Source organism: Rhinolophus sinicus, linkage group LG06, assembly GCF_036562045.2.
Source record: "Rhinolophus sinicus isolate RSC01 linkage group LG06, ASM3656204v1, whole genome shotgun sequence".
Taxonomy (NCBI): Eukaryota; Metazoa; Chordata; class Mammalia; order Chiroptera; family Rhinolophidae; genus Rhinolophus; species Rhinolophus sinicus.
Window position 1 is genome coordinate 71252222 of NC_133756.1, and position 20280 is coordinate 71272501.

The following is a 20280-nucleotide window of genomic DNA, read 5'->3' on the forward strand; positions in this document are numbered from 1 at the left end:
TTTCTTCAACACATAATTTCCAGAAGTCTACAGCAAGGGAACGTAATAAGAGAAAAAATAAAGACATCAGGTGAAACCCTTCATTACCTGAAACCCACGTTTCAGGAAAGCTCTCTGAGAGCAATAGTCTTGTACTCGGAGTCAGTCTGCTCCTGCTGATTAGCGATTGTTGACATTAATGAGCTGTTTACCCAAACAGAGCCAGCCCTTGGGCGGGGGAGGGCGCTGTGGAGCTGTGTATGTTAGTAGAATGAAAAATGAATTTAGTGTCGGGTGAGTTCAAATCCTGACTTCTCCACTTCCCGGTTGTGTCACTTGGCCAAGTACCTTCACCTTTCTCAGCCTTAGTTCCCTCATCTTAAATAAGGGAAATGATACTTGCTGCTGCCCTGGGAGTCACAAGCACTACATTTAATGAGAGAACATATTAAAGGACGGGACACTTGATAGTTTCTCAAATTAGCTCTCTCTTCCACTTTCTTTCTATTATGGTACATTTCTTTGATCTTAAGTGTATTCATCTGAGCCAAAGTTGCAGGGCATGGGTTTGTGATGTTCTTGAAGCAACACAAACCTTATTTCTATTTTGTTCTAGCAAAAATTTGTTAAATACTAGCCTTTATTGAATGCTAGAAACTGAGCTAAGTGTTTTATGCAGAGTTCACAAAGTGGTGGCCCACAGACTGTATCTGCCTAAAGTTTTGTTTTTAAATATTGGAATTTGAATGTGGCACAGACTCTTCTTTGCTGCAAACCTTTTCACCCGACCCTGCCCCTCAAACATTTGCTTACTCACCATATTTGCTTGGTTTTCTCCCATCTCACTGGAGGCTGCTGTTTTCAGTCTTCTTTGCTGGTTGCTGCTTCTCTACCAGACCTCTCACTGATGGAGTATATAGATCTTCCTAGTAGATCTCATCCCATGCCACACAAATGTTATATTTGCTTATTCTGTGTCTCCCACAGCACTGAAATGTAAGCCTTCAAGATGGGAGACTTGGTATGTTGTATACTCTGTACCTAACGCACGTTGAGCTCCTGACAGACACTCAACTATTTGCTGAGTTCCCAACCTGTCTTTGGAGCCATTTAAGTTTACTGTTCTTGCTTTTCATGGATTATTTCTTATACCATTCTTTATATTATCAGCTCTTTTTTTTAACATGGAAAAACAAACCAGGGTTAGAATAGTTGTGTTTCTTATCCAAAGTCTCACTTGTGGTTAAATGGCAGAACTCAGATACAAACCCAGGCAGTCTGACTCCAATGTGTGCACTTGTGACCCTTGGATTATATTGGTACAAGTACCTTCATCTGGGTACCCTGAAAATACCTAGAGTTTCAGTATTGTTGAGCATGTCTGATTGTTCTAGTGTCAGTACAACATTTTGTCTAAAATTTTAATTCATAAATCGACTAGGCTAAGAGGGAATGCGGGTATGAATGATGAGTGTGTATGGTTATTAGAGATGCGTCTTAACCTCCCTGCGAGTATACTAATCTGTCCCAATAATAATTATATACAAGTTAAATCTATATGAATTCTTTCACACTAACCCTATACTGGATGTCTTATGATGAGTAATTCAAGAGTTGGGTTCAATATTATTTTACCTCCTTTGATTTGGTTACTTATTTTGAGAGGGTCACTTATTTTGTTTCATTTGTGTTTTGTCCTTCCTCCTTTTAGCTTTACTGAAAAAAATATTAATCCAGCTTCTCAAACTGTTACCCTTAGGGTACCAACAGTCCTGATGCTGAACATTTCAAAGAGAGTGAGAAAGTGAGTGACACAGTGGTACAAAAGTTGAAGAGCTTCTATCTTAAAAGGAAAAATTTAGATGAAGAGGTACTGTATGTATTCTGCATTCTAAAAATTGTATCATTTTTAATGAAAATAGTAGTCAAAGGTAATGTAAAAGTAGAAGGAAACTCCTAAAATTTGGATTTTTTAAAAATAATTGTTTTTGTGGACCAGATTAGCTTCACTGTAGCCCTCACTAAGGAGATACATTGTTCAACATTTAACTTATTTTGTAATGGAAGTCTGTATAAGAAAGTTTTGTTCAACTACCCAAAAATTGGTATGATTATTTTTTCACTTTTGCATGTCATTAGTGATTCCTGAAGAATAGTGTATTTTGATATTTCTGTAGTGATTTCTAACTTTATCACTTGGAATAATGGATAAACTGGATACAAGGGTAAAGGAAGAGGCTCCTGAAATTTTTTCAGTTATTCTTTTCTTGGTGCTACAGAGATTAAGGGATAAAAATAAGAGTGAGTTAAATAGGGAAGATGATAACAGTATATTAACTTGTGCAGTTTTTAATCTGAGAATAGAGAAATGACAAATTTATCTGGTTAAAGGTATAGAAACATTCAAATCTGGAATCCTGGATCACTATAACAAATTCAGTCCTGTACTACAGGAAATTACTTCTCTGAAGTGAGGTGAATAGAAAATTTGTTGCAGGTTTCTGGGGAATGTCTTTGTCTCCTAACTAACCTGTAGAGAAAAGGATCAAGAAATAAACAAACATGCACAGAAATTACTGGCCTCCACTTCTTAAACCAGCCTTCAAACATAAGCCCAGTTGAGGATTGGTGCAGGATGTTACAGAAGTACAATTTCAGATATTTATGGTTTTTTTGTAAATTTCTGTGCAATTACTGAAATATTGGCAGATGAAATAATATGACCTCTGACTTGATTTGGTGAATGGGGGTGGAGGGAGAAGGAAGTGGTTGGGAGTATAAATGATGCAAGATTGGCATGTAAATGTCTAACTATTATGTTGTTTTGTACATCTGAAACTAATAAAAAATAATAATAATAAGCTGTTAATAGTTGAAGCTGGGTGATAGTTACATGAGATTTGTTAAAGTTCTCCATTTTTTTTAAATAATTGAAATTTTTCATAATAAAAAAATATTCTGTCAGCATGCTTTACCTCACTGATACTTGGAGTATAATGAAGGAACAATGAACAAATAAGAAATGATTTTAAGTTGCATCTAGAAAAAGTTGGCTAGTTTTTTTTTATTCTTTAAAGAAGAATTTTAGTAACCTTATTGTAAAAACAATAGAATACTAGTTTAGGATAAGCTCCCTGGAGACCCCAAGCCCACACCCAGGTTCAGTGATTCGCAAGGACTCTGCTTACAGTGTACTCAGTTATGATGCATTATTAAAGTGAGAGGACACAGAGCAAAATCAGCAAAGGGAAGAAGCACATGGGGCAAAGTCCAGAGGACACCAGGCTCAGGCTTTCCAGAGTCCTCTCGCAGTGGAGTCACACAAGATGTGCTTCATTCCCACAGCAGTGAGCTGCGACAACACTTGTGGAATGCTGTCTACTCAGGAAGCCCATTTGAGACTCAGTGCCCAGGGTTTTCACTGAGGGTTGTTCACATAGGCAACACGTACCAAAACTTCCAGACCCTCCAGGTAGAAAGAGGTGTTCAGCATAAACCACAGTCTTTATACAAATAGGTTAGGCACACTGAGCCATTCCTATCAGGGAATGATGGAAACCCTCCCACAATCAAAGTTCCCAGATGCCAGTCAGGGGGCAGCCTGGCTGGCAGGCCTTTCTAAGGAGAGCAGCCTTAGACCTGCTGTGTGAATCTTTTCTGGACAAGAGCTGTAAAAACAGTGTATCTTTGGAGAGCAAGTATTGGACTGTGCATGGTTTAATAATTTTATTATAAATATTATAGATCATAGTTTTATTTCCTCTCCTTCTCTGAATTATAAAATGCCTTTTTTCTTAGCTACTGAAACATAAAGACAGAATCACAACGTTTAAAGAGATAATTGCTAATGAAAAAGCATTTCAAGATCAGGTTACTGAGGTGAGTTTAACATCTATGTACTGTCTTTAACTTACAAAAATACAATTTCAAGTGTTTATATTCTTTTGGTAAATTTGTGTAAATCATTCTAGCTATAAGTTCTATAATTCTATTATTCAAGCCACTGAAGATCTCTGACTGTTTAACTGATAACGTATTTATTGTCAAATGTTCTAAAGAGTGTGAAAGTAGTAGAAGTGAGCACAAATATGTTTAATCTCAGGTTACAGACTTGGATTCAAATGAAGCCAAAAATGTCAGAGATGTACCACTCTTATTGGGAGCCAAACTGGATAAGTACCACAGTCTAAACGAAAAGCTTGATTTCTTGGTAAGAAAGACCTTTTGCTACTTTGCTTTCATTTTTATACATAACACCATTTTGTTAACAAGTTTGAGAAATTATCAGCCTATGAAAGTTTTGCACATTAAAATGGTCACACGCTGACATTGTGGCAGTATTATTCATCCACAAAGTATAGAATTGAAGTTGGCATTTTCAGGTTTTGAAATTTTACGTATTATTCCATCTGATTTCTGTTTAGACTAATCAGATTAATTTTTTTCAAAATGTAGGAATCAACAAATGTGTGCAATGTTTCATAGTGAATGAAGCATATTTATACTGTTGCATATGCTACCACCATTCTTATAGCAGTAGCTGTTTATAACAACCATGATTAAAGGGTGCTTTGGGAAACAGCACTCGTCATTTACTTTAGATGGCATCTAAAGATAAGGCATCAGCACAGAAAAGAAATGGTCATTATGTGACTTCATGGAAATTAACTATTACAATGGTGGTAATCATTTTGCAGGATATAAGTGTATCAAATCAATACTTTGTACACCTTAAACTTACACAATGGTATATGTCAATTATATCTCAATAAAGCTGCAAAAAAATTAAGGCAGATAAAAACAGGAAAAATATGTTAGAAGAAAATGGAAACATGATCTTGGTATCTAGATAGTTACAGTTACAATCCAGTTGGATCCCACTTTAATGAAAAGGTGATTAATTAACATTTTTAATAGCAGTTAATTAAAGAAGTCTATCATGTTTCTAAATTATTAAAAATCAGCATTCTGCACTAAATTTATACATATCCATTTATGTTTAAAAGAAGAAAAAGTCCATTGCTGAGGGCTTAAAAGGTTTCTTCTTTTCCAATTCATTATTATTTTTTTCCACTAAATAAGTAATTATTGATTTTTCATCAAATATTAAGAATTGCTAGTCACTATGGATATAGAAAGCTAAATTAAACATAGTCTCTGCTTCTAGGGAATCTAGAAAAGAAGACAAAATACATAAATAACTATTCACAAGGAGGAAAGGAAAAGTTTCTTATACAGTGTCTAGCATCTAAGAGAGGAAATGTTTGGTGACATTTCTGAACTGGAGTTCAGAGGAACAGATGACATCCAAGTGGGACAATCATGGAAGATGTTGTGAAGGGGATGGGAGTTGGGCCCTGAAGACTAGTAAAATCTGAGCATAGAGTTAGATGAGAGCACTCAATGAGTTCTGTCATTCATTAGCTTCTGTGTGTCAGGCATAAAAGATGATAAGAGTGGACCTGAATCTTCCCAGCACTGGGAAGGTGGGATGAGGAAAAGGACACAAATGGAAGTGTGTCAGACACACTCTTTAAAATGTGCTTCAGTCTTTCTTGTACAAACCGTATCTCAGAGAAACCAGATAACTGATGAGAGAGAGTTCTTCACTGAAGAAAGTAAGTTATTAAAAACGGAAGACAAGATGCATTTAGAAAATTATATTTTGTACCTCTGAATAAAGTAAGGAATCTAGGCAAATATAATGGCTGCTAAACCTTTAAGTTCAAGACTGATAGGGAACTTCAAATGAATGGGTCAGACTGATAAATACCTGAGCCCACTGATCAATCACAGCACCACCAGTGGTGAGACAAGCAGACCTGTGCCCCCTGAAGTGATGCAGGAGGACGCACACAGCATTGTCTATGAAGTAGTCTCACCAAATCAACTGGATCTGAAAACAAACTTCTAGACATAATTACCAGTTGACAGTGGATAAAGAAACATTAAGTGGTACCATGAGAACAAATCCATGTGAAAATGTGAAAAATTCTAATCAATAAACACTGGGCATGAAGAAAGGGAGGGAGAGAAGAGAAATAGCTGTCATAGACTAAAAGAGATTAGATAATTAAGAGACAAATCAACCAAATGCAGTGTGCGAAATCTGTGTAGATCCTGATTTGAACACACCCACTATAAAAAGATATTGAGATAATATCAGAAAACTGAATACAGTCTGGGTATTAGATAATATTAAGAAATTATTAATCTTAATAGATGTGATAGTGGTATCAGTGTGTTTTTAATAGCCCTTATCTGTTAGTGATACATATTGAAAAGTATTTATGAGTGAATTAAGATGATGACTAGGCTAGTGTCGTGCGGGAGACCCTGCTCGCTGCGCCATTTGTCGTGCGCGGAGGCCTTCTCACCGCGCCATCTTTCAGGCGGGGTGGCCTGCGGGGTCTCTGCTCCCGCTCCCCACACAAGAACGCAGGATATGGTGAGGCCGAAAAGGAACACCCACGGAGCCATAGGTAGGGGAGCCATACCACCACGGTCTCACTGGAGGCTGGGCCCACCGGACGCCGACCTGCCGTCAGCCTTTCCGCCAACTGACCGACCAACGACTCTTCTCCACTCTCTCCTCTGTTCCTCTCTCTCGGCTCTCCTCTTCCGCTCTCTTCGGCCCTCCTCTTCCGCTCTCTTCGGCTCTGCTCGGCTCCTCCACAATCCTCCGTAGTCGCAGCAGTTATACCAGCGGCCAATCGGCTAACCGGCCACAGCCGACGGCCAATCAGCCACAGCCGTCGGCCATTCACCACCCGAGCCAGCACCCTTCCACGTGAGGCCGAGAGTCTGTAAACTACTTTCTGGGGCTCTGTCCCCATAGCTAGCTTTAAAATATTCCAGGAAAACAAAAAGGTGGCAGAGTGAGAGTGTGTGTTTGGGGAGGTGGGGTGGAGGGTAGGGGTGGTTGGGTGGTTGGAGACAGATGGAAAAATGTTGATAATTGTTGAAATAATGGGAGGTTCATTATACTGGGAGGTTTTTGTATGAGTTTGGAATTGTCTCTATTTTTGTATGAGTTTGGAATTTTCCAAAATAAAAAATGTTTTGTTTTCCTTTTTTTGTTTTTGAAATGCAGAAGTGTGCTCCAGAAGGCTCACTTCTCATTCTCTAAGGAACACTAGGCCAACAAGACTCAGTCTCCTAGAGTTAAATTTGATGGCTCAAACCTCCTCAGATGCTTTGTCATGTGGTTTTCTGTGGTCCTTCTGACCCCTCACCTTTGGTTCTTCACAATTCTGATTCTGCTGTCTGCTCCATTCACCTTCTGACCTCCTCCATGCTGAGACAGGGTCCTTGATCCAACTTTACCTTCTGGCTGGCTGTAGCATTTTGGATGTTTTAACTGTTGAGTATAAAATGTCACCTGGAATGTCTCCTAGAAGCCCTGGATAAGGGACATGAAAATCAGAGATTTGTTGTCCAGTCAACAGCACTGATGTTCAGGGTTTAAGTTGGGCTTTTTGTAATGATCCCTCAAGTTCCTCCTAAATCCCATCTTTAAAATATGAACCTTTTAATAAAAATACGATGTTCTTTAACCAGTATTACAGAAGATATTCTTTAGCCATTATTATGGAACAGTTGAAGATTAAAAACTGAAACACTGGATTTCCAGTCAAGATGGCAGAGTAGGTAAACACTGTGCTTACCTCCTCTCACAACCACATCAAAATTACAACTAAACTACAAAACAACTATCATTGAAAATGGCCTGAAGTCTAGCTTAACTGAAGTTCTACAACTAAGGACATAAAGAAGAAGCCACATCAAGACTGGTAGGAAGCGCAGAGACACAGAATGGTTTGGTCCCACACCTGCTTGTGACTATTCAAAATCGGGGGGATATCTCAGCTGTGGAGCCCCCTCCCAGAGGTGTGAGGGGTCCCAGCCCCATACCAGGCTCCTGAGCTCAGGGTTCCAGTGCCAGGGAGAGAAGTCCCCACAATTTCTAGCTGTGAAAACCAGCAGAGATTGTGGCTGAGTGAAACAAGGGCAGCTGTAGACCCAGACACTCCTCTTAAAGGGACTGCGTACTGATTTACCAGCAGATGGATTCACTTGCTCTGAGCTCTAGTGCAGGGGCAGCAGCTTAAAAAGTGCCAGGGACATAAGGGGTGGAACTGAACTGTCTGGCTTCAGAGTGAGGGCTAGAGGGGCAGCTTTCTCCCAGTGGAGGAGCTGGTGGAAGCAATTGTTTCTTTGTTAAGCCCTTCCTGCACCCAGCGTGCAGATGTGGGCAGCCACCATAGCTGACTCTCCATCAGCCTGGCTAGTACCGGTCTTTCACTCCACCCTGGTGATTCCCTAAGACCACACCCCACCCAACTTTCTGGCGCACTCAAGCCCCTTCCAGTGGCTTTTCCATATAAACAGACTGTCTTGACTCATGTTGCATATTTTCCTAAAATCTCTCAAAAGTTCACAAACCCCAAACAAGCATCATCTGGCTTCTGTATGTCCTGTACCTCTGGCTGAGCAGCCCTAAGTCCAGCATTAGCTGCAGCCAGCCTTGGTTCATGGCTTGGACTCTCAAGGCACCTCCAAGCCCAGTATATGTGGCAGCCATCTGCAGATTGCTTTGTGACTTATACCAGGTGGCACTACGCAGGGTACAGGCTGAAGCTGAACTTGGCCTGCAGCAGGTCCCCTCACAGGAGGCCCTGGGGCTGGCACTCCTGGTGGTCAGCTTCAGAACAAGCCAGAGCCCCACCTGCCATCTCCAAGGATGATATACCCAAAGGGCAGAGGGGGCAAGTACCAGAGCCCTGCTAAAGTGAATCCTGCTCCATATGGTCAGCCCCTGCACAACAGCTCCTCTACTGTAGTCACGGTCAGTCCTCATAGTGAACCAGCCCGAGGGTCAATTCCCCCCCCCATTGATGTGCAAACAGCAACCTAGGCTCAACTACAACAGGAGGGCACACACAACCCATACAAGGGACACAACTGCATCGCCCGGTTCTGGTGACCAGGGAGACTGTGCCATTGGGCCCCACAGAACACCTACTATCTAAGGCCACTTTACTGAGACAGGGAGATATAGCATCCCTATATAATACATAGAAACAAACCCAGGGAGGCAGCCAAAATGGGGAGACAAAGAAACATGCCCCAAATAAAAGAACAAAGCTCCATAAAAAGAAGTAAACAAAATAGAAGCAAGCAATCCATCAGATGCAGAGTTCAAAACACTGGCTATAGGATGTTCAGTGAGCTCAGGGAGAACTTCAACAAAGAGATAGGAAACATAAAAATGGAGATAGAAAATATAAAAAAAGAACCCATCAGAAATAGTACAATAACAGAAATGAAGAATACATTAGAGGGGATCAACAGTAGATTAGATGAAACAGAGGATCTAATCAGTGATTTAGAAGATAAGGTAGCAGAAAACACTCAAACAGAACAGCAAAAAGAAAAAAAAAATGAAGATAGTTTAGGGGATCTCTGGGGTAACATCAAGTGTATCAACATTTGCATCATAGGGTTACTAGAAAGAGGAGAGAGAGAGAGCAAGGAATTGAAGACTTATTTGAAGAAATAATGACAGAAAACTTCCCTAACCTGGTGAAGGAAATGGATATTCGAGCCCAGGAAGAATGGAAAGTTCCAAACAAGATGAACCCAAAGACGCCCACACCAAAGCATATTATAATTAAACTGCCAAAGATTAAAGGCAAAGAAAGAATCTTAAAAGCAGCAAGAGAAAAGCAGTTACCTACAAGGGAGCTCCCATAATACTGTTAACTGATTTCTCAACAGAAACTTTGCAGGCCAAAATGGATTGGCAGAAAATATTCAACGTGATAAAAAGCAAAGACCTACAACCAAGATTACTCTACCCAGCAAAACTATCATTTAGAATTGAAGGACAGATAAAGGGCTTCCCAGACAAGAAAAAGCTAAAAGAGTTCATCACCACCAAACCAGTATTAGACGGAATCTTTTTTTTTTTTAATTTTATTTTATTAAATTTATTGGGGTGACAATTGTTAGTAAAATTACATAGATTTCAGGTGTACAATTCTGTATTACATCATCTATAAATCCCATTGTGCGTTCATCACCCAGAGTCAGTTCTCCTTCCATCACCATATATTTGATCCCCCTTACCCTCATCTCGCACCCCCCATCCCCCACCCCCCTTACCCTCTGGCAACCACCAAACCATTTAGACGGAATCTTAAAGGGACTTTTTAAAAGATGATAAATAAATAGACAGACAGAGAGAGAGAGAGAGAGAGAGAGAGAGAGAGAGAGAGTATGAGTAATAAAATGGCAATAACTACATATCTATCAACAGCTACTTTCAATGTAAATGGACTAAATGATCCAATCAAAAGATATAGGGTGGCTGAATGGATAACAAAACAAGACCCATACATATGCTGCCTACAAGAGACTCACTTCAGATTGAAAGACACACAGAGACTGAAAATAAAAAGATGGAAAAAGATATTTCATGAAAGTGGAAACAACAACAACAAAAAAAGCTGGGATAGCAATACTTACACCAGACAAAATAGACTTTAAAACAAAGAAAACAAACAAGAGACAAAGAAGGACCTAGTAATCCTACTTCTGGGTACTTAACAAAACCAACCAAAATGGTACTTTGAAGGAATGTGTGCATCCATAGGTTCATTGCAGCATTACTTACAATAGCCAAGATATGAAGGCAACCTGGGTGTCCCTGAATGATGAATGAATAAAGAGAAGGTGGTGCAGATATCCAATGAGATATTGCTCAGCCATAAAAAAGAAGGGAATCTTGCCATCTGCAACAACATGGATGGACCTAGAGGGTATTGTGCTGAGTGGAGTATGTCAGAGAAAGACAGATGCAGTGTGATTTTGCTTATATGTGGAATTTAAAGAACAAAATAAACAAAACAGAAACTCATAGATACAGAGAACATTTTGATGATTGTCAGATGGGACAGAAGTTAGGAGTAGGTGAAAAAGAGGAAGGGATTAAGAAGTACAAATTGGTTGTTACAAAGTAATCACGGAGATGAAGGGTATAGCAAAGGGAATATAGTCAATAATATTGTAATAACTATGTATGATGTCAGATGGGTACTAGATTTATTGGGATGATAGATGGGAGGGCATGTGGGGGCAGAGTGAAAATGGTGATGGGATTAAAAAGTACAAATTGGTAGTTACAAAATAGTCATGGGATATAAATTAAAGCCTAGGGAATATAGTCAATAATATGATAATAACTATGTATAGTTCCAGGTGGGTACTAGACTAGGCAGGGGGATCACTTCTTAAATTATATAAATGTCCAACCACTATGCTGTACACTGGAAATTAACATAATGTTGAATATCAGCTATAATGGAAGAAGTTTAAAAAAGGGGAGAAAGGCATAGGGGAATAGAAGTTCAAATTTCCAGGTATAAAACAAATAAGTCTTGGGGATGTAATGTAGAGCACAGGAAATACAGTCAATAATGTTGTGATAGCATGGTATGGTGTTAGATAGTTGCTGGACTTATGGTGATCATTTCTTTAGATATATAAATGTTGAATATCTATGGTGTACACCTGAAATTAATATATTGTATGTTAGCTATGTTTTAATAAAAATCTTTAAAAAAGAAAAATAATTTAAAAGTGAAATAAAAATAAGCATGTAAAAAAAAGACTAGAAATAACAAGTGTTGGCAAGGATATGGAGAAAAGGGAATCTTGTGTGCTGTTGGTAGGAATATAAATAGGTGCAGTCACTGTGGAAACCAGTATGGAAATTAACTCAAAAAATTAAAATAGTACTACCATATGATCCAGCAATTCCACTTTTGGGTATTTATCCAAATATGAAAACACTAACTCAAAAAGATATCTACACCCCATGTTCATTGCAGCATTATTTACAATAACTAAGATATGGAATCAATCTAATTGTACATTGATGGATGGATGGATAAAGCATTTGTGGTATATATCTATTATTCAGCCATAAAAAATAATATCTTATCATTTGTGACAACATGGATGGACCTCAAGGTCATTATGCGAGGTGAAATAAGCCAGACAGTAAAAGATAAGCACCATGTGATTTCTCTTATATGTGGAACCAAAAATACAAAAAACAGCAACAACAAAAAAACCCAAGTTCATAGATACAGAGAACAGATTGTTGGTGATTGTCAGAGAGGGCTCGGGGAGTGGGAGGAATGGGTACAGGAGGTCAAAAATTAAAAGAAGATGAGACAAAATACATTCCCGGGACTTGAGGGGGTGGGAAAACTATGAAGGGGACATAGTTCAGGAAGGAGTGTCTGGGAGAGTGGATGACAAAGATCAGTTTGATCAGTCAGTGGAACCCATGAGGGTACAGAATATGTTTAGTTGCGAGTTGCCAGGGGAAGCCAGTGTTCGGGAAGCTGGGAAGGAATGTTTGGGCGAATAGCCCAATATCCCAGTAAAATCCAGACCCTGATCTTAAAGAAAAAAACAAACAAAAAACAACTGACTGACTATACCAGGGATTAGTGAGGATGTGATGTAATCACACCTCTCATGCACTGCTGATGGGAATACAAAATGGCACAACCACTTTGGTGGTTTATTAAAAAGTTAAACATACACCTACCATCATTCTACTCTTAGGTATCTGCCCAAAAGGAATGAAGGCACATGTTCATACAAAGGTGTGTACCTGAAGGTTCCTAGTAGCTTTATTTGTAATAGCCACAAACTGAAAGCAACTCACATGTCTACAACAGATGAATGGATACATAGACAATGACACACTACTCAGTAATAAGAAAAAGATGAACGACTGATACACATGCGACTGAGGGGAACCGCACAATAATTACTCTGAGTGAAAAGAGCCAGACAAAAGTAAATACTATTTGGTTCCATTATACAAAATTCTAGAAAATACAAACTGATCAATAATGACAGAAAGCAGATCTTTCTGTTAGAGTATGGGAGTCAGGGCAGACAGGCAGGCAGGTGGGAGGGAGTACCAGGAGGCAAAAGGAAACTGGTGAGGGGGGTGGTGATGGATACGCATATGTATGTTCACTATCTTGATTGTGGTGATGGTTTCATAGTTGTATACATATATAAAAACTTAAACTGCACTCTTTAAATATGTGCAATTTATTGCCTATCCATTATATTCTTGTACTGTAGCCGTTCAACTTTACACTCTTTAGCAGAAAATTTAAAATTTTGTATTTCTTTTTCATTGAAAACCCCAAAAAATTTGCTTACAGAGATATTCCTGTATCTCTAATATAAATATTCTTTAAGAAGTCTTTTATTCTTTCTTTAATAGGAGGTTAGCAAATAAGAAAATTCAATCTGAGGACTTAAAAGGTTATTACTTTGATCTTTTTATTTTTTTAATTTAATTGAATTTTATTTTATTGGGGAAGGGGAACAGAACTTTATTGGGGAACAGTGTGTAATTCCAGGACTTTTTCCAAGTCAAGTTGTTGTCCTTTCTTTTTTTTTTTTAATTTTTTTTTAATTGGGAAAGGGGAACAGGACTTTATTGGGGAACAGCGTGTATTTCCAGGACTTTTTTTTTTTTTTCCTAAGTCAAGTTGTTGTCCTTTTAATCTTAGTTGTGGAGGGTGTCGTTCAGCTTCAAGTTGTTCTTTCAATCTTAGTTGTGGAGGGCGCAGCTCAGCTCCAGGTCCAGTTGCCATTGCTACTTGCAGGGGGTGCAGCCCACCATCCCTTGCGGGAGTCAAACCGGCAACCTTGTGGTTGAGAGGATGCGCTCCAACCAACTGAGCCCTCCGGGAGCTCAGCGGCAGCTCAGCTCAAGGTGTGGTGTTCAATCTTAGTTGCAGGGGGCGGAGCCCACCATGTCTTGAGGGACTCGAGGAATCGAACTGGCAACCTTGTGGTTGAGAGCCCACTGGCCCATGTGGGAATCGAACCAGCAGCCTTTGGAGTTAGGAGCATGGAGCTCTAACCTCCTGAGCCACCGGGCCGGCCCAGTCCTTTCAATCTTAGTTGTGGAGGGCACAGCTCAGCTCCAGGTCCAGTTGCCATTGTTAGTTGCAGAAGGCACAGCCCACCATCCCTTGTGGGAGTCAAGGAATCAAACCCAGCAACCTTGTGGTTGAGAGCCCATTGACCCATGTGGGAATCGAACCGGCCACCTTCTGCATTAGGAGCACAGAGCTCCAACCGCCTGAGCCACTGGGCTGGCCCTATTACTTTGATCTTGAAAGCCATTAATGAAACTCAAAGTGTGCCATCAAATCTATAATGAAAAACAGAAGTGAGAAGGAATTCCATAAAAAGTGACTTCGGTAAAAAGTCACCAATTATGTGAAGCTAAGAATGGTTGAACTCCACCCTCCAGGGTGTAGTGAGTAGATGCAAAGGAATAGAATGGAAAAGGCCTTATTAATGGTTAATAAATGAATAAATGTGTCTTTTCCACTTCTAGACATATCCTTTCCAAAATCTTTTAAATTTTCTTCACCTTGATTTTATCTGTTAAATTGAGGTAATAATATCTGTACTCCCTACCTTAAATGTAGTCAGAGGAATAGGACCACTGACATGAAATTGTCCACATTCATTTACATAAGAGAGAAAAGACAAGAAAGTTGCTATTTCTGTAGCAAATTTATTTTGCCATTGCTTCCTCGAGGATATTTCACTACAGACATGTACTCATATAGAAGAAAAATGACAAATATTCCCATTAAATAACGATGTGAAGAATGTCCATCAATCTTCTAATGTTTTAAATATACTTACGAGTAATTGCTTTGAAAATAAAGGTAACTGCTAAAGGAACTTGTGAATACCCTTTCTTGATAATTAATCCTAGATATGACTTGTAGAATACAGTTTTAAAATTTTTTAAGGAAGGCGCAGCTCACAGTGGCCAACACAGGGATTGAACCAGCAACCCTGGTGTTATCCGCACTCCAATCAACTAGCTGGCCACCCCCAGTTTTTAATGTTTAATGTTTTTTCTGCAAATATAAATTAGACCATAAGTCAGAATATGACATACATTGAGCTGAACCTTTTTTAAAACTTGTGGTCATTTACGCAAGTGAAAATATTTATCAAATCTGAAAATGCGCTATCAAGCACAACATCAGTGCTTTACTTCAGGTAGAATCAAATATGTCTCTACATTGGTTACGTATGGAAAGAAGGTAGTGAAGATTTGGGGTGAATAAATATTTGTATTCACTAACAGGGTTTAATTATTTGTAAAGCTGTTTCATAGTATCAAATTGAAGAGAAAGCTGAAACATTATAATTTCTGCTCATCTATCCTAAGTGCAATCTAACTAGGATCTGGTTCATACAATCTCGATTAACCTCTGGTACAGCTCAGTTTGAGAGAATATTGGAAAAAAGTGTAGCTCACCATTCTCATTTGTTCTTAGCATCCATGCTTTCATGGAAATTTCCAGGTTAGTATTTTTACTGATGTTTCTACATAGATTGCAAAATTGGGAAATCTTCTAGAGTCAAAAGAAGACCACTGCAGCAGACTCATTGAAGAAAATGACAAGTATCAAAAACATTTAGGCAACTTAATAAATAAGGTACAAATTTTCTTACAGAAATATTTGTCTTTTAACTATGCCAAATGTTAAAATAATAGAATTTTGGAGCTAAAAAGAATCTGAGGGATGATATAACACATTTATATTTATTTTTTTTCCACTTTATAATGACATTATAAAATGTCCCCATTAAGGTCCCCATTAGCCTTTTAGCTGAAAGCTAACAAAGAACATTGTGTGTATCTATCCTTCTGCTGTCAGCAGCTTCAGGTTTTAGAATTGCTACTTCATTTTGAGGGTAATTATAAATCTTGCCAACGTAGTGTTCTAGTTTGCCATTCAAAAACTGTGTTAACTTTAACCAAATGGACTGTATCCCTTATTTGATATATACACGACTTGTCTGGAAGACAACTGGATCATGGTTGACACGCTATAATTGTCCATTTTTCGACACTTCACTTTCTGCATGATGAAGAGACACATTATATAATTCCATCTCTAATCGTAGTTCTGATTTCAAAATATAAGGAAGATGTTTTGCCTGTTGTAAAACTTGCGTTGATGGGACTTTAACTTGTAGAGATTTTTTTAAAGCAAAAATAATAAATAAAATTAAATAAAAATTCTAGAATTTATCCAAGAATAATTTGTTTAGCTTATTTTTTTCAAGATTACATCATATGAAGAAATTATCAAATGTGCTGACCAAAGGCTCGAGATATCTCACTCCCAGATTGCACAGTGAGTTGAAAAGCTTAATTTTTAATTTTGTAAACATTTGCTGTTATTTTCTTTTCTAGCTTGCTAAATTCATTTTTCTTAGGCTCCTAGAAAGAAGATAAATGGGCTGTTTTATAAATTAAGACCCTTCTTCAGTAATATATTCAGTTTGCATAATGTCTGGACTACTTGAACAATAAGATTTTAATCTTCCTTTCTCAAAGTGTTTTTTGATTTCAGGGGGCGGAGGTGGTGGTGAAGGAATTAGTGAGAAACATCCAAAAAACTTCAGAGGATATTGCCATGGTATTCAAGTAAAATAACTTTGCAATGTTTAGAATTTATTCACAAAATGTTTTTGAATGCACACCAAATGAAATATACATACATATATCAGTACCAAATAAGCTCTCTAATTAGAATGTGATTCAGCTTGAAACATTCCAAACTTAGTGTTTTTAAAATCTGCAAAGTTTTTCCACTTATTTATTATCCTCATTTCTCATATGCTTTTTCCTCCACCCTTCCTCCAATTTCATTTACACTGTGCTGGCTATCTCTAGAGCTTAAGCAACCCCCCCCCCCCAAATATGAACTTTCTATAGGGCTACTTACCACAAGATAATTGAAAGACAGTGTAGGTATTTGTATCTTCCGAGTTTGCTTTTGTTTTTCACTATTGTTTCTAAGAAGAAGGAATGGTGAAAACAATTTTCCCATTTTTCAGAGTAATGCAGGCAAGTTTTAAATTTAGAGGGGGTAAAGGGGATATTGTTTATTCAAGAGAAGTAAAATTAGACCCCTCCCTAGCTTAGAACCAAGAAAACTTGGCCCAGTCATCATGGCTCATGAATATAAAAACAAAGAATAACCTCATATTTTAAAAACAATATCAGACCATTACTTTGGCCTTATTGCTTTGCCCCAATTATTTTTAAAAGTAAAATATTTTTAAACTCATATTTTAGCCGAGTGGTTGATCTGGTTTGTGTTCAAGAAGAGACCTGGCGTCTTAGTTCTATAAAATTAATTGAAAAGGTTGCCACCAGTGACTGCTCATTAGAATTTCTTGGAGTGCTTTAAAAAAATATCCAACGCCCACACCTTAGTCTTAGACCAAATAAGCCAAAATACCTGGTGGGACCTGGACATAGGTACGAGGTGTGATCAAATAATACAGTGAATGTTTAAATTTAAAAATTTATTACAGTAAAAGACACATTGTCATTAATCCCCCTTAAAACACTTCCCCTTGCTTTGGACATGCTTATCCCATCCTTCTAGCCACTTCTGAAGCAGTTCTGGAAGTCCTCTTTTGTGAGTGTCTTTAGTTGCGCTGTTGTGGCTGCTTCCATGTCCTGAATCATTTTGACTTTGGGGAAGAGCCAGAAGTCGCGCAGTACCAGATCTGGTGAATAAGGTGGATGAGGACACATAGTAATGTTTTTATTTAACAGAAATTTCCGTGTATCAGAAGCAATGTGTGAAACAGAGCCTTGTCATGATGGAGGATGATTTACGCACACTTTAAAACACACCTTCTCTGAACCATAGCTCACACTCAACTGGCTGCACTGAACAACTTGACTGATTTTTAACTAATGTGCAAAGACAATGAAGTGGAGAAAGGATACTGTTTTCAACAAATGGTGCTGAAATTATTGGAAATCCATTGCAAAACAAACAAAACCAAAAAAAACATAAAACAAAACAAACTTTGATTTATACCTTGTGTCACCTACAAAAGTAACTCAAAATGGATAATAGACCTAAATGTAAGTGCTAAAAGTATAAAACTTCTAGAAGAAAATATGAGACATTTTATGTGACCTCGGGGTTAGGCAGTGATTTAGGTAAGACACTAAAAGCATGATCCATAATGTAAAATTTTGACAATTGGATTTCATCAAAACTAAAAACTGCTCTTAAGAGCATGGAAAGACTAGCCACAGTCTGAAGGAACATATTTACAAGTCTCCTTCCAGGGGGAGGAGAAGAATGAACCACAAAATACAAAAGATTTATTTCGTGCCATTTCTCTGATAATAAGATATGATAGATGCTGGCTTTTGGTATACAGAGGATGTATTTAATAAATATTGTCATGTATTCCTCAGTTGGACAACTTCTCCTCTTTACCCTTTGAAAACAAAAGCCTGAAAGCTCTGGACAATAAGGAAGAGGTTTCAAAATAACAGCCTATAAGTTATATCTTGAGGCAGATGTGTTCTTTTGGTCCATATGAGGTTTAAAATACTTTTGAATTACTGCCAAAGGACGATTTCCTGTGAAAATTTAGATTTCCCTCTCTTCTTTAAAAATAAGATCTGGCATCATTGCTGTAACATTCCCACATGGCAACAGTTGGCAAGAGCTGAATAGCAACTTCTTTCTTTAGGAAAAGGGGTATATGATCTCTGGTTTGTCGGAATGAACATTTATCTGGCTTCCATCGTGACATATACTTGCCTGACTCTCCCATAAGTATTTGAGCTTATAAGCCTTGCAATAGAATTTCCCATCCCCTAGGGGTCTGTTTGCCCTACGTAGCAGTCTAATGACCCCCAAAGATATCCAGATCTAACATCTGGAACCTGTGAATGTTTCCTTACATGACAAAAGAGACGTTGCAGATGTGATTAGGGTTCTTGAGATCTCCATCTCACCATTATCCTTGATTATTCACCTAAACCCTAAATGCAATCACGATCCATACAAGAGGGAGGCAGAGAGAAATTTGATGACAGAGAAAGGCAATGTGACCGTGGAAGCAGGGGCACAAAAGGCCATGCGATGAGGGACCATGAGCCAAGGAATGAGGACAGCCTGCAGGGGATGGGAAACGTAAGGCAAAGGATTGTTCTCTGGAGTCTCAGGAGGGAGCGCGTCCTTGCCGACACTGTGATCTCAGCCCAGTGAAACTGATTTCAGACTTCTGACCTCTAGAACTGTGGGAAAATCAACGTGTGTTGTTTAAAGCCACCAAGTTTGTGGTAATTTGTTACAGCAGCCCCAAGAAACTAATTTCCCTCTCTGGATGGGAAAGTGAATTTGGGAGGAAACTATTTTAATTGAATTTGCCCTTCTAGGGGCAGCAAGGGAAACCATAAGGATCTCTTTTGCTAAAAGCCATAAAAACAGAACACAAATCTCTAGCAGGCCACCGAAACACTGTGATCCTTCTTGTAACACTGTTACACGTTTTCCCATGGTAAAGCAGTTCACAGCTCAGGGGTTTTGTTTTTAACAGGTTACCCCCACAATCGTGTTGGATTTACTCATACAGAGTGATCAATTCTCTATCCACAGTGTAAACGAAGACACCGAAATGTCACTCTATAGGTTTACTACTGTGTACTTTCCTTCATCACCACTGGAACCTCTAATTCCAGGGAAAAACTCATTAAACAATTTGAGTTGCTAAGAAGAATCCCAAATACCCATATAATGACATGGATGGATGAACTGGAAAAAGCGAGACCACCATTTGAATTGATCTACTCAAATCCTCCAATGAATCTAACAAAATATTAGTTTAGAATAATCAATGTTACTCATAAATTTTTAATTGTTTCTTCTTTCAGTTTAGAAGAAAGAAATACATATTTGGAAGGTTTAATTAGGAGGCCCAGAGAAAAAGCCAGAAAACCAAGGTAAGATTTTTTTTCTTTTTCTAAATAATAATGTCTTTAACTTTAGAATATATGTATAATGATAAGTAATACATTAAAAAACTTTTTTCCTTATCTCAATTTAAAATAAAGAAGGTAAATTATATGGAAATACTTGGGTTTTTGCCTAGCATAAAAACTTGCTTGCTAAACGTTTTTTGTAGGACCTGAATTGGAAAGTCAGGTTCTGTGGCTTCATGGAACTTCTGATCACTTCTAAGGAAGATGCTATAAAGATTCTGAGCTAAGATTTTGTCTACAATAACACAGCTTACTCTGGTCTAAATATATAGCAGACCAGATTTTATCACAGGATTTCCTTACACTAATGTTAAATCTTATAATACATCATTTTAGAAGACTCAGTA

General features: G+C 38.3%; 1 protein-coding gene across 1 annotated transcript in view; it reads left to right on the forward strand.

The window, feature by feature from the left end:
* Window positions 1-20280, forward strand: part of CAGE1 (cancer antigen 1) — a 36820-nt gene that overhangs the window by 12525 nt on the left and 4015 nt on the right. The window contains 6 exon segments of the mRNA XM_074335262.1: window positions 1739-1849; window positions 3778-3858; window positions 4082-4189; window positions 15453-15557; window positions 16192-16262; window positions 19826-19894. Of these exon segments, the coding sequence (XP_074191363.1) occupies window positions 1739-1849; window positions 3778-3858; window positions 4082-4189; window positions 15453-15557; window positions 16192-16262; window positions 19826-19894 (545 nt within the window).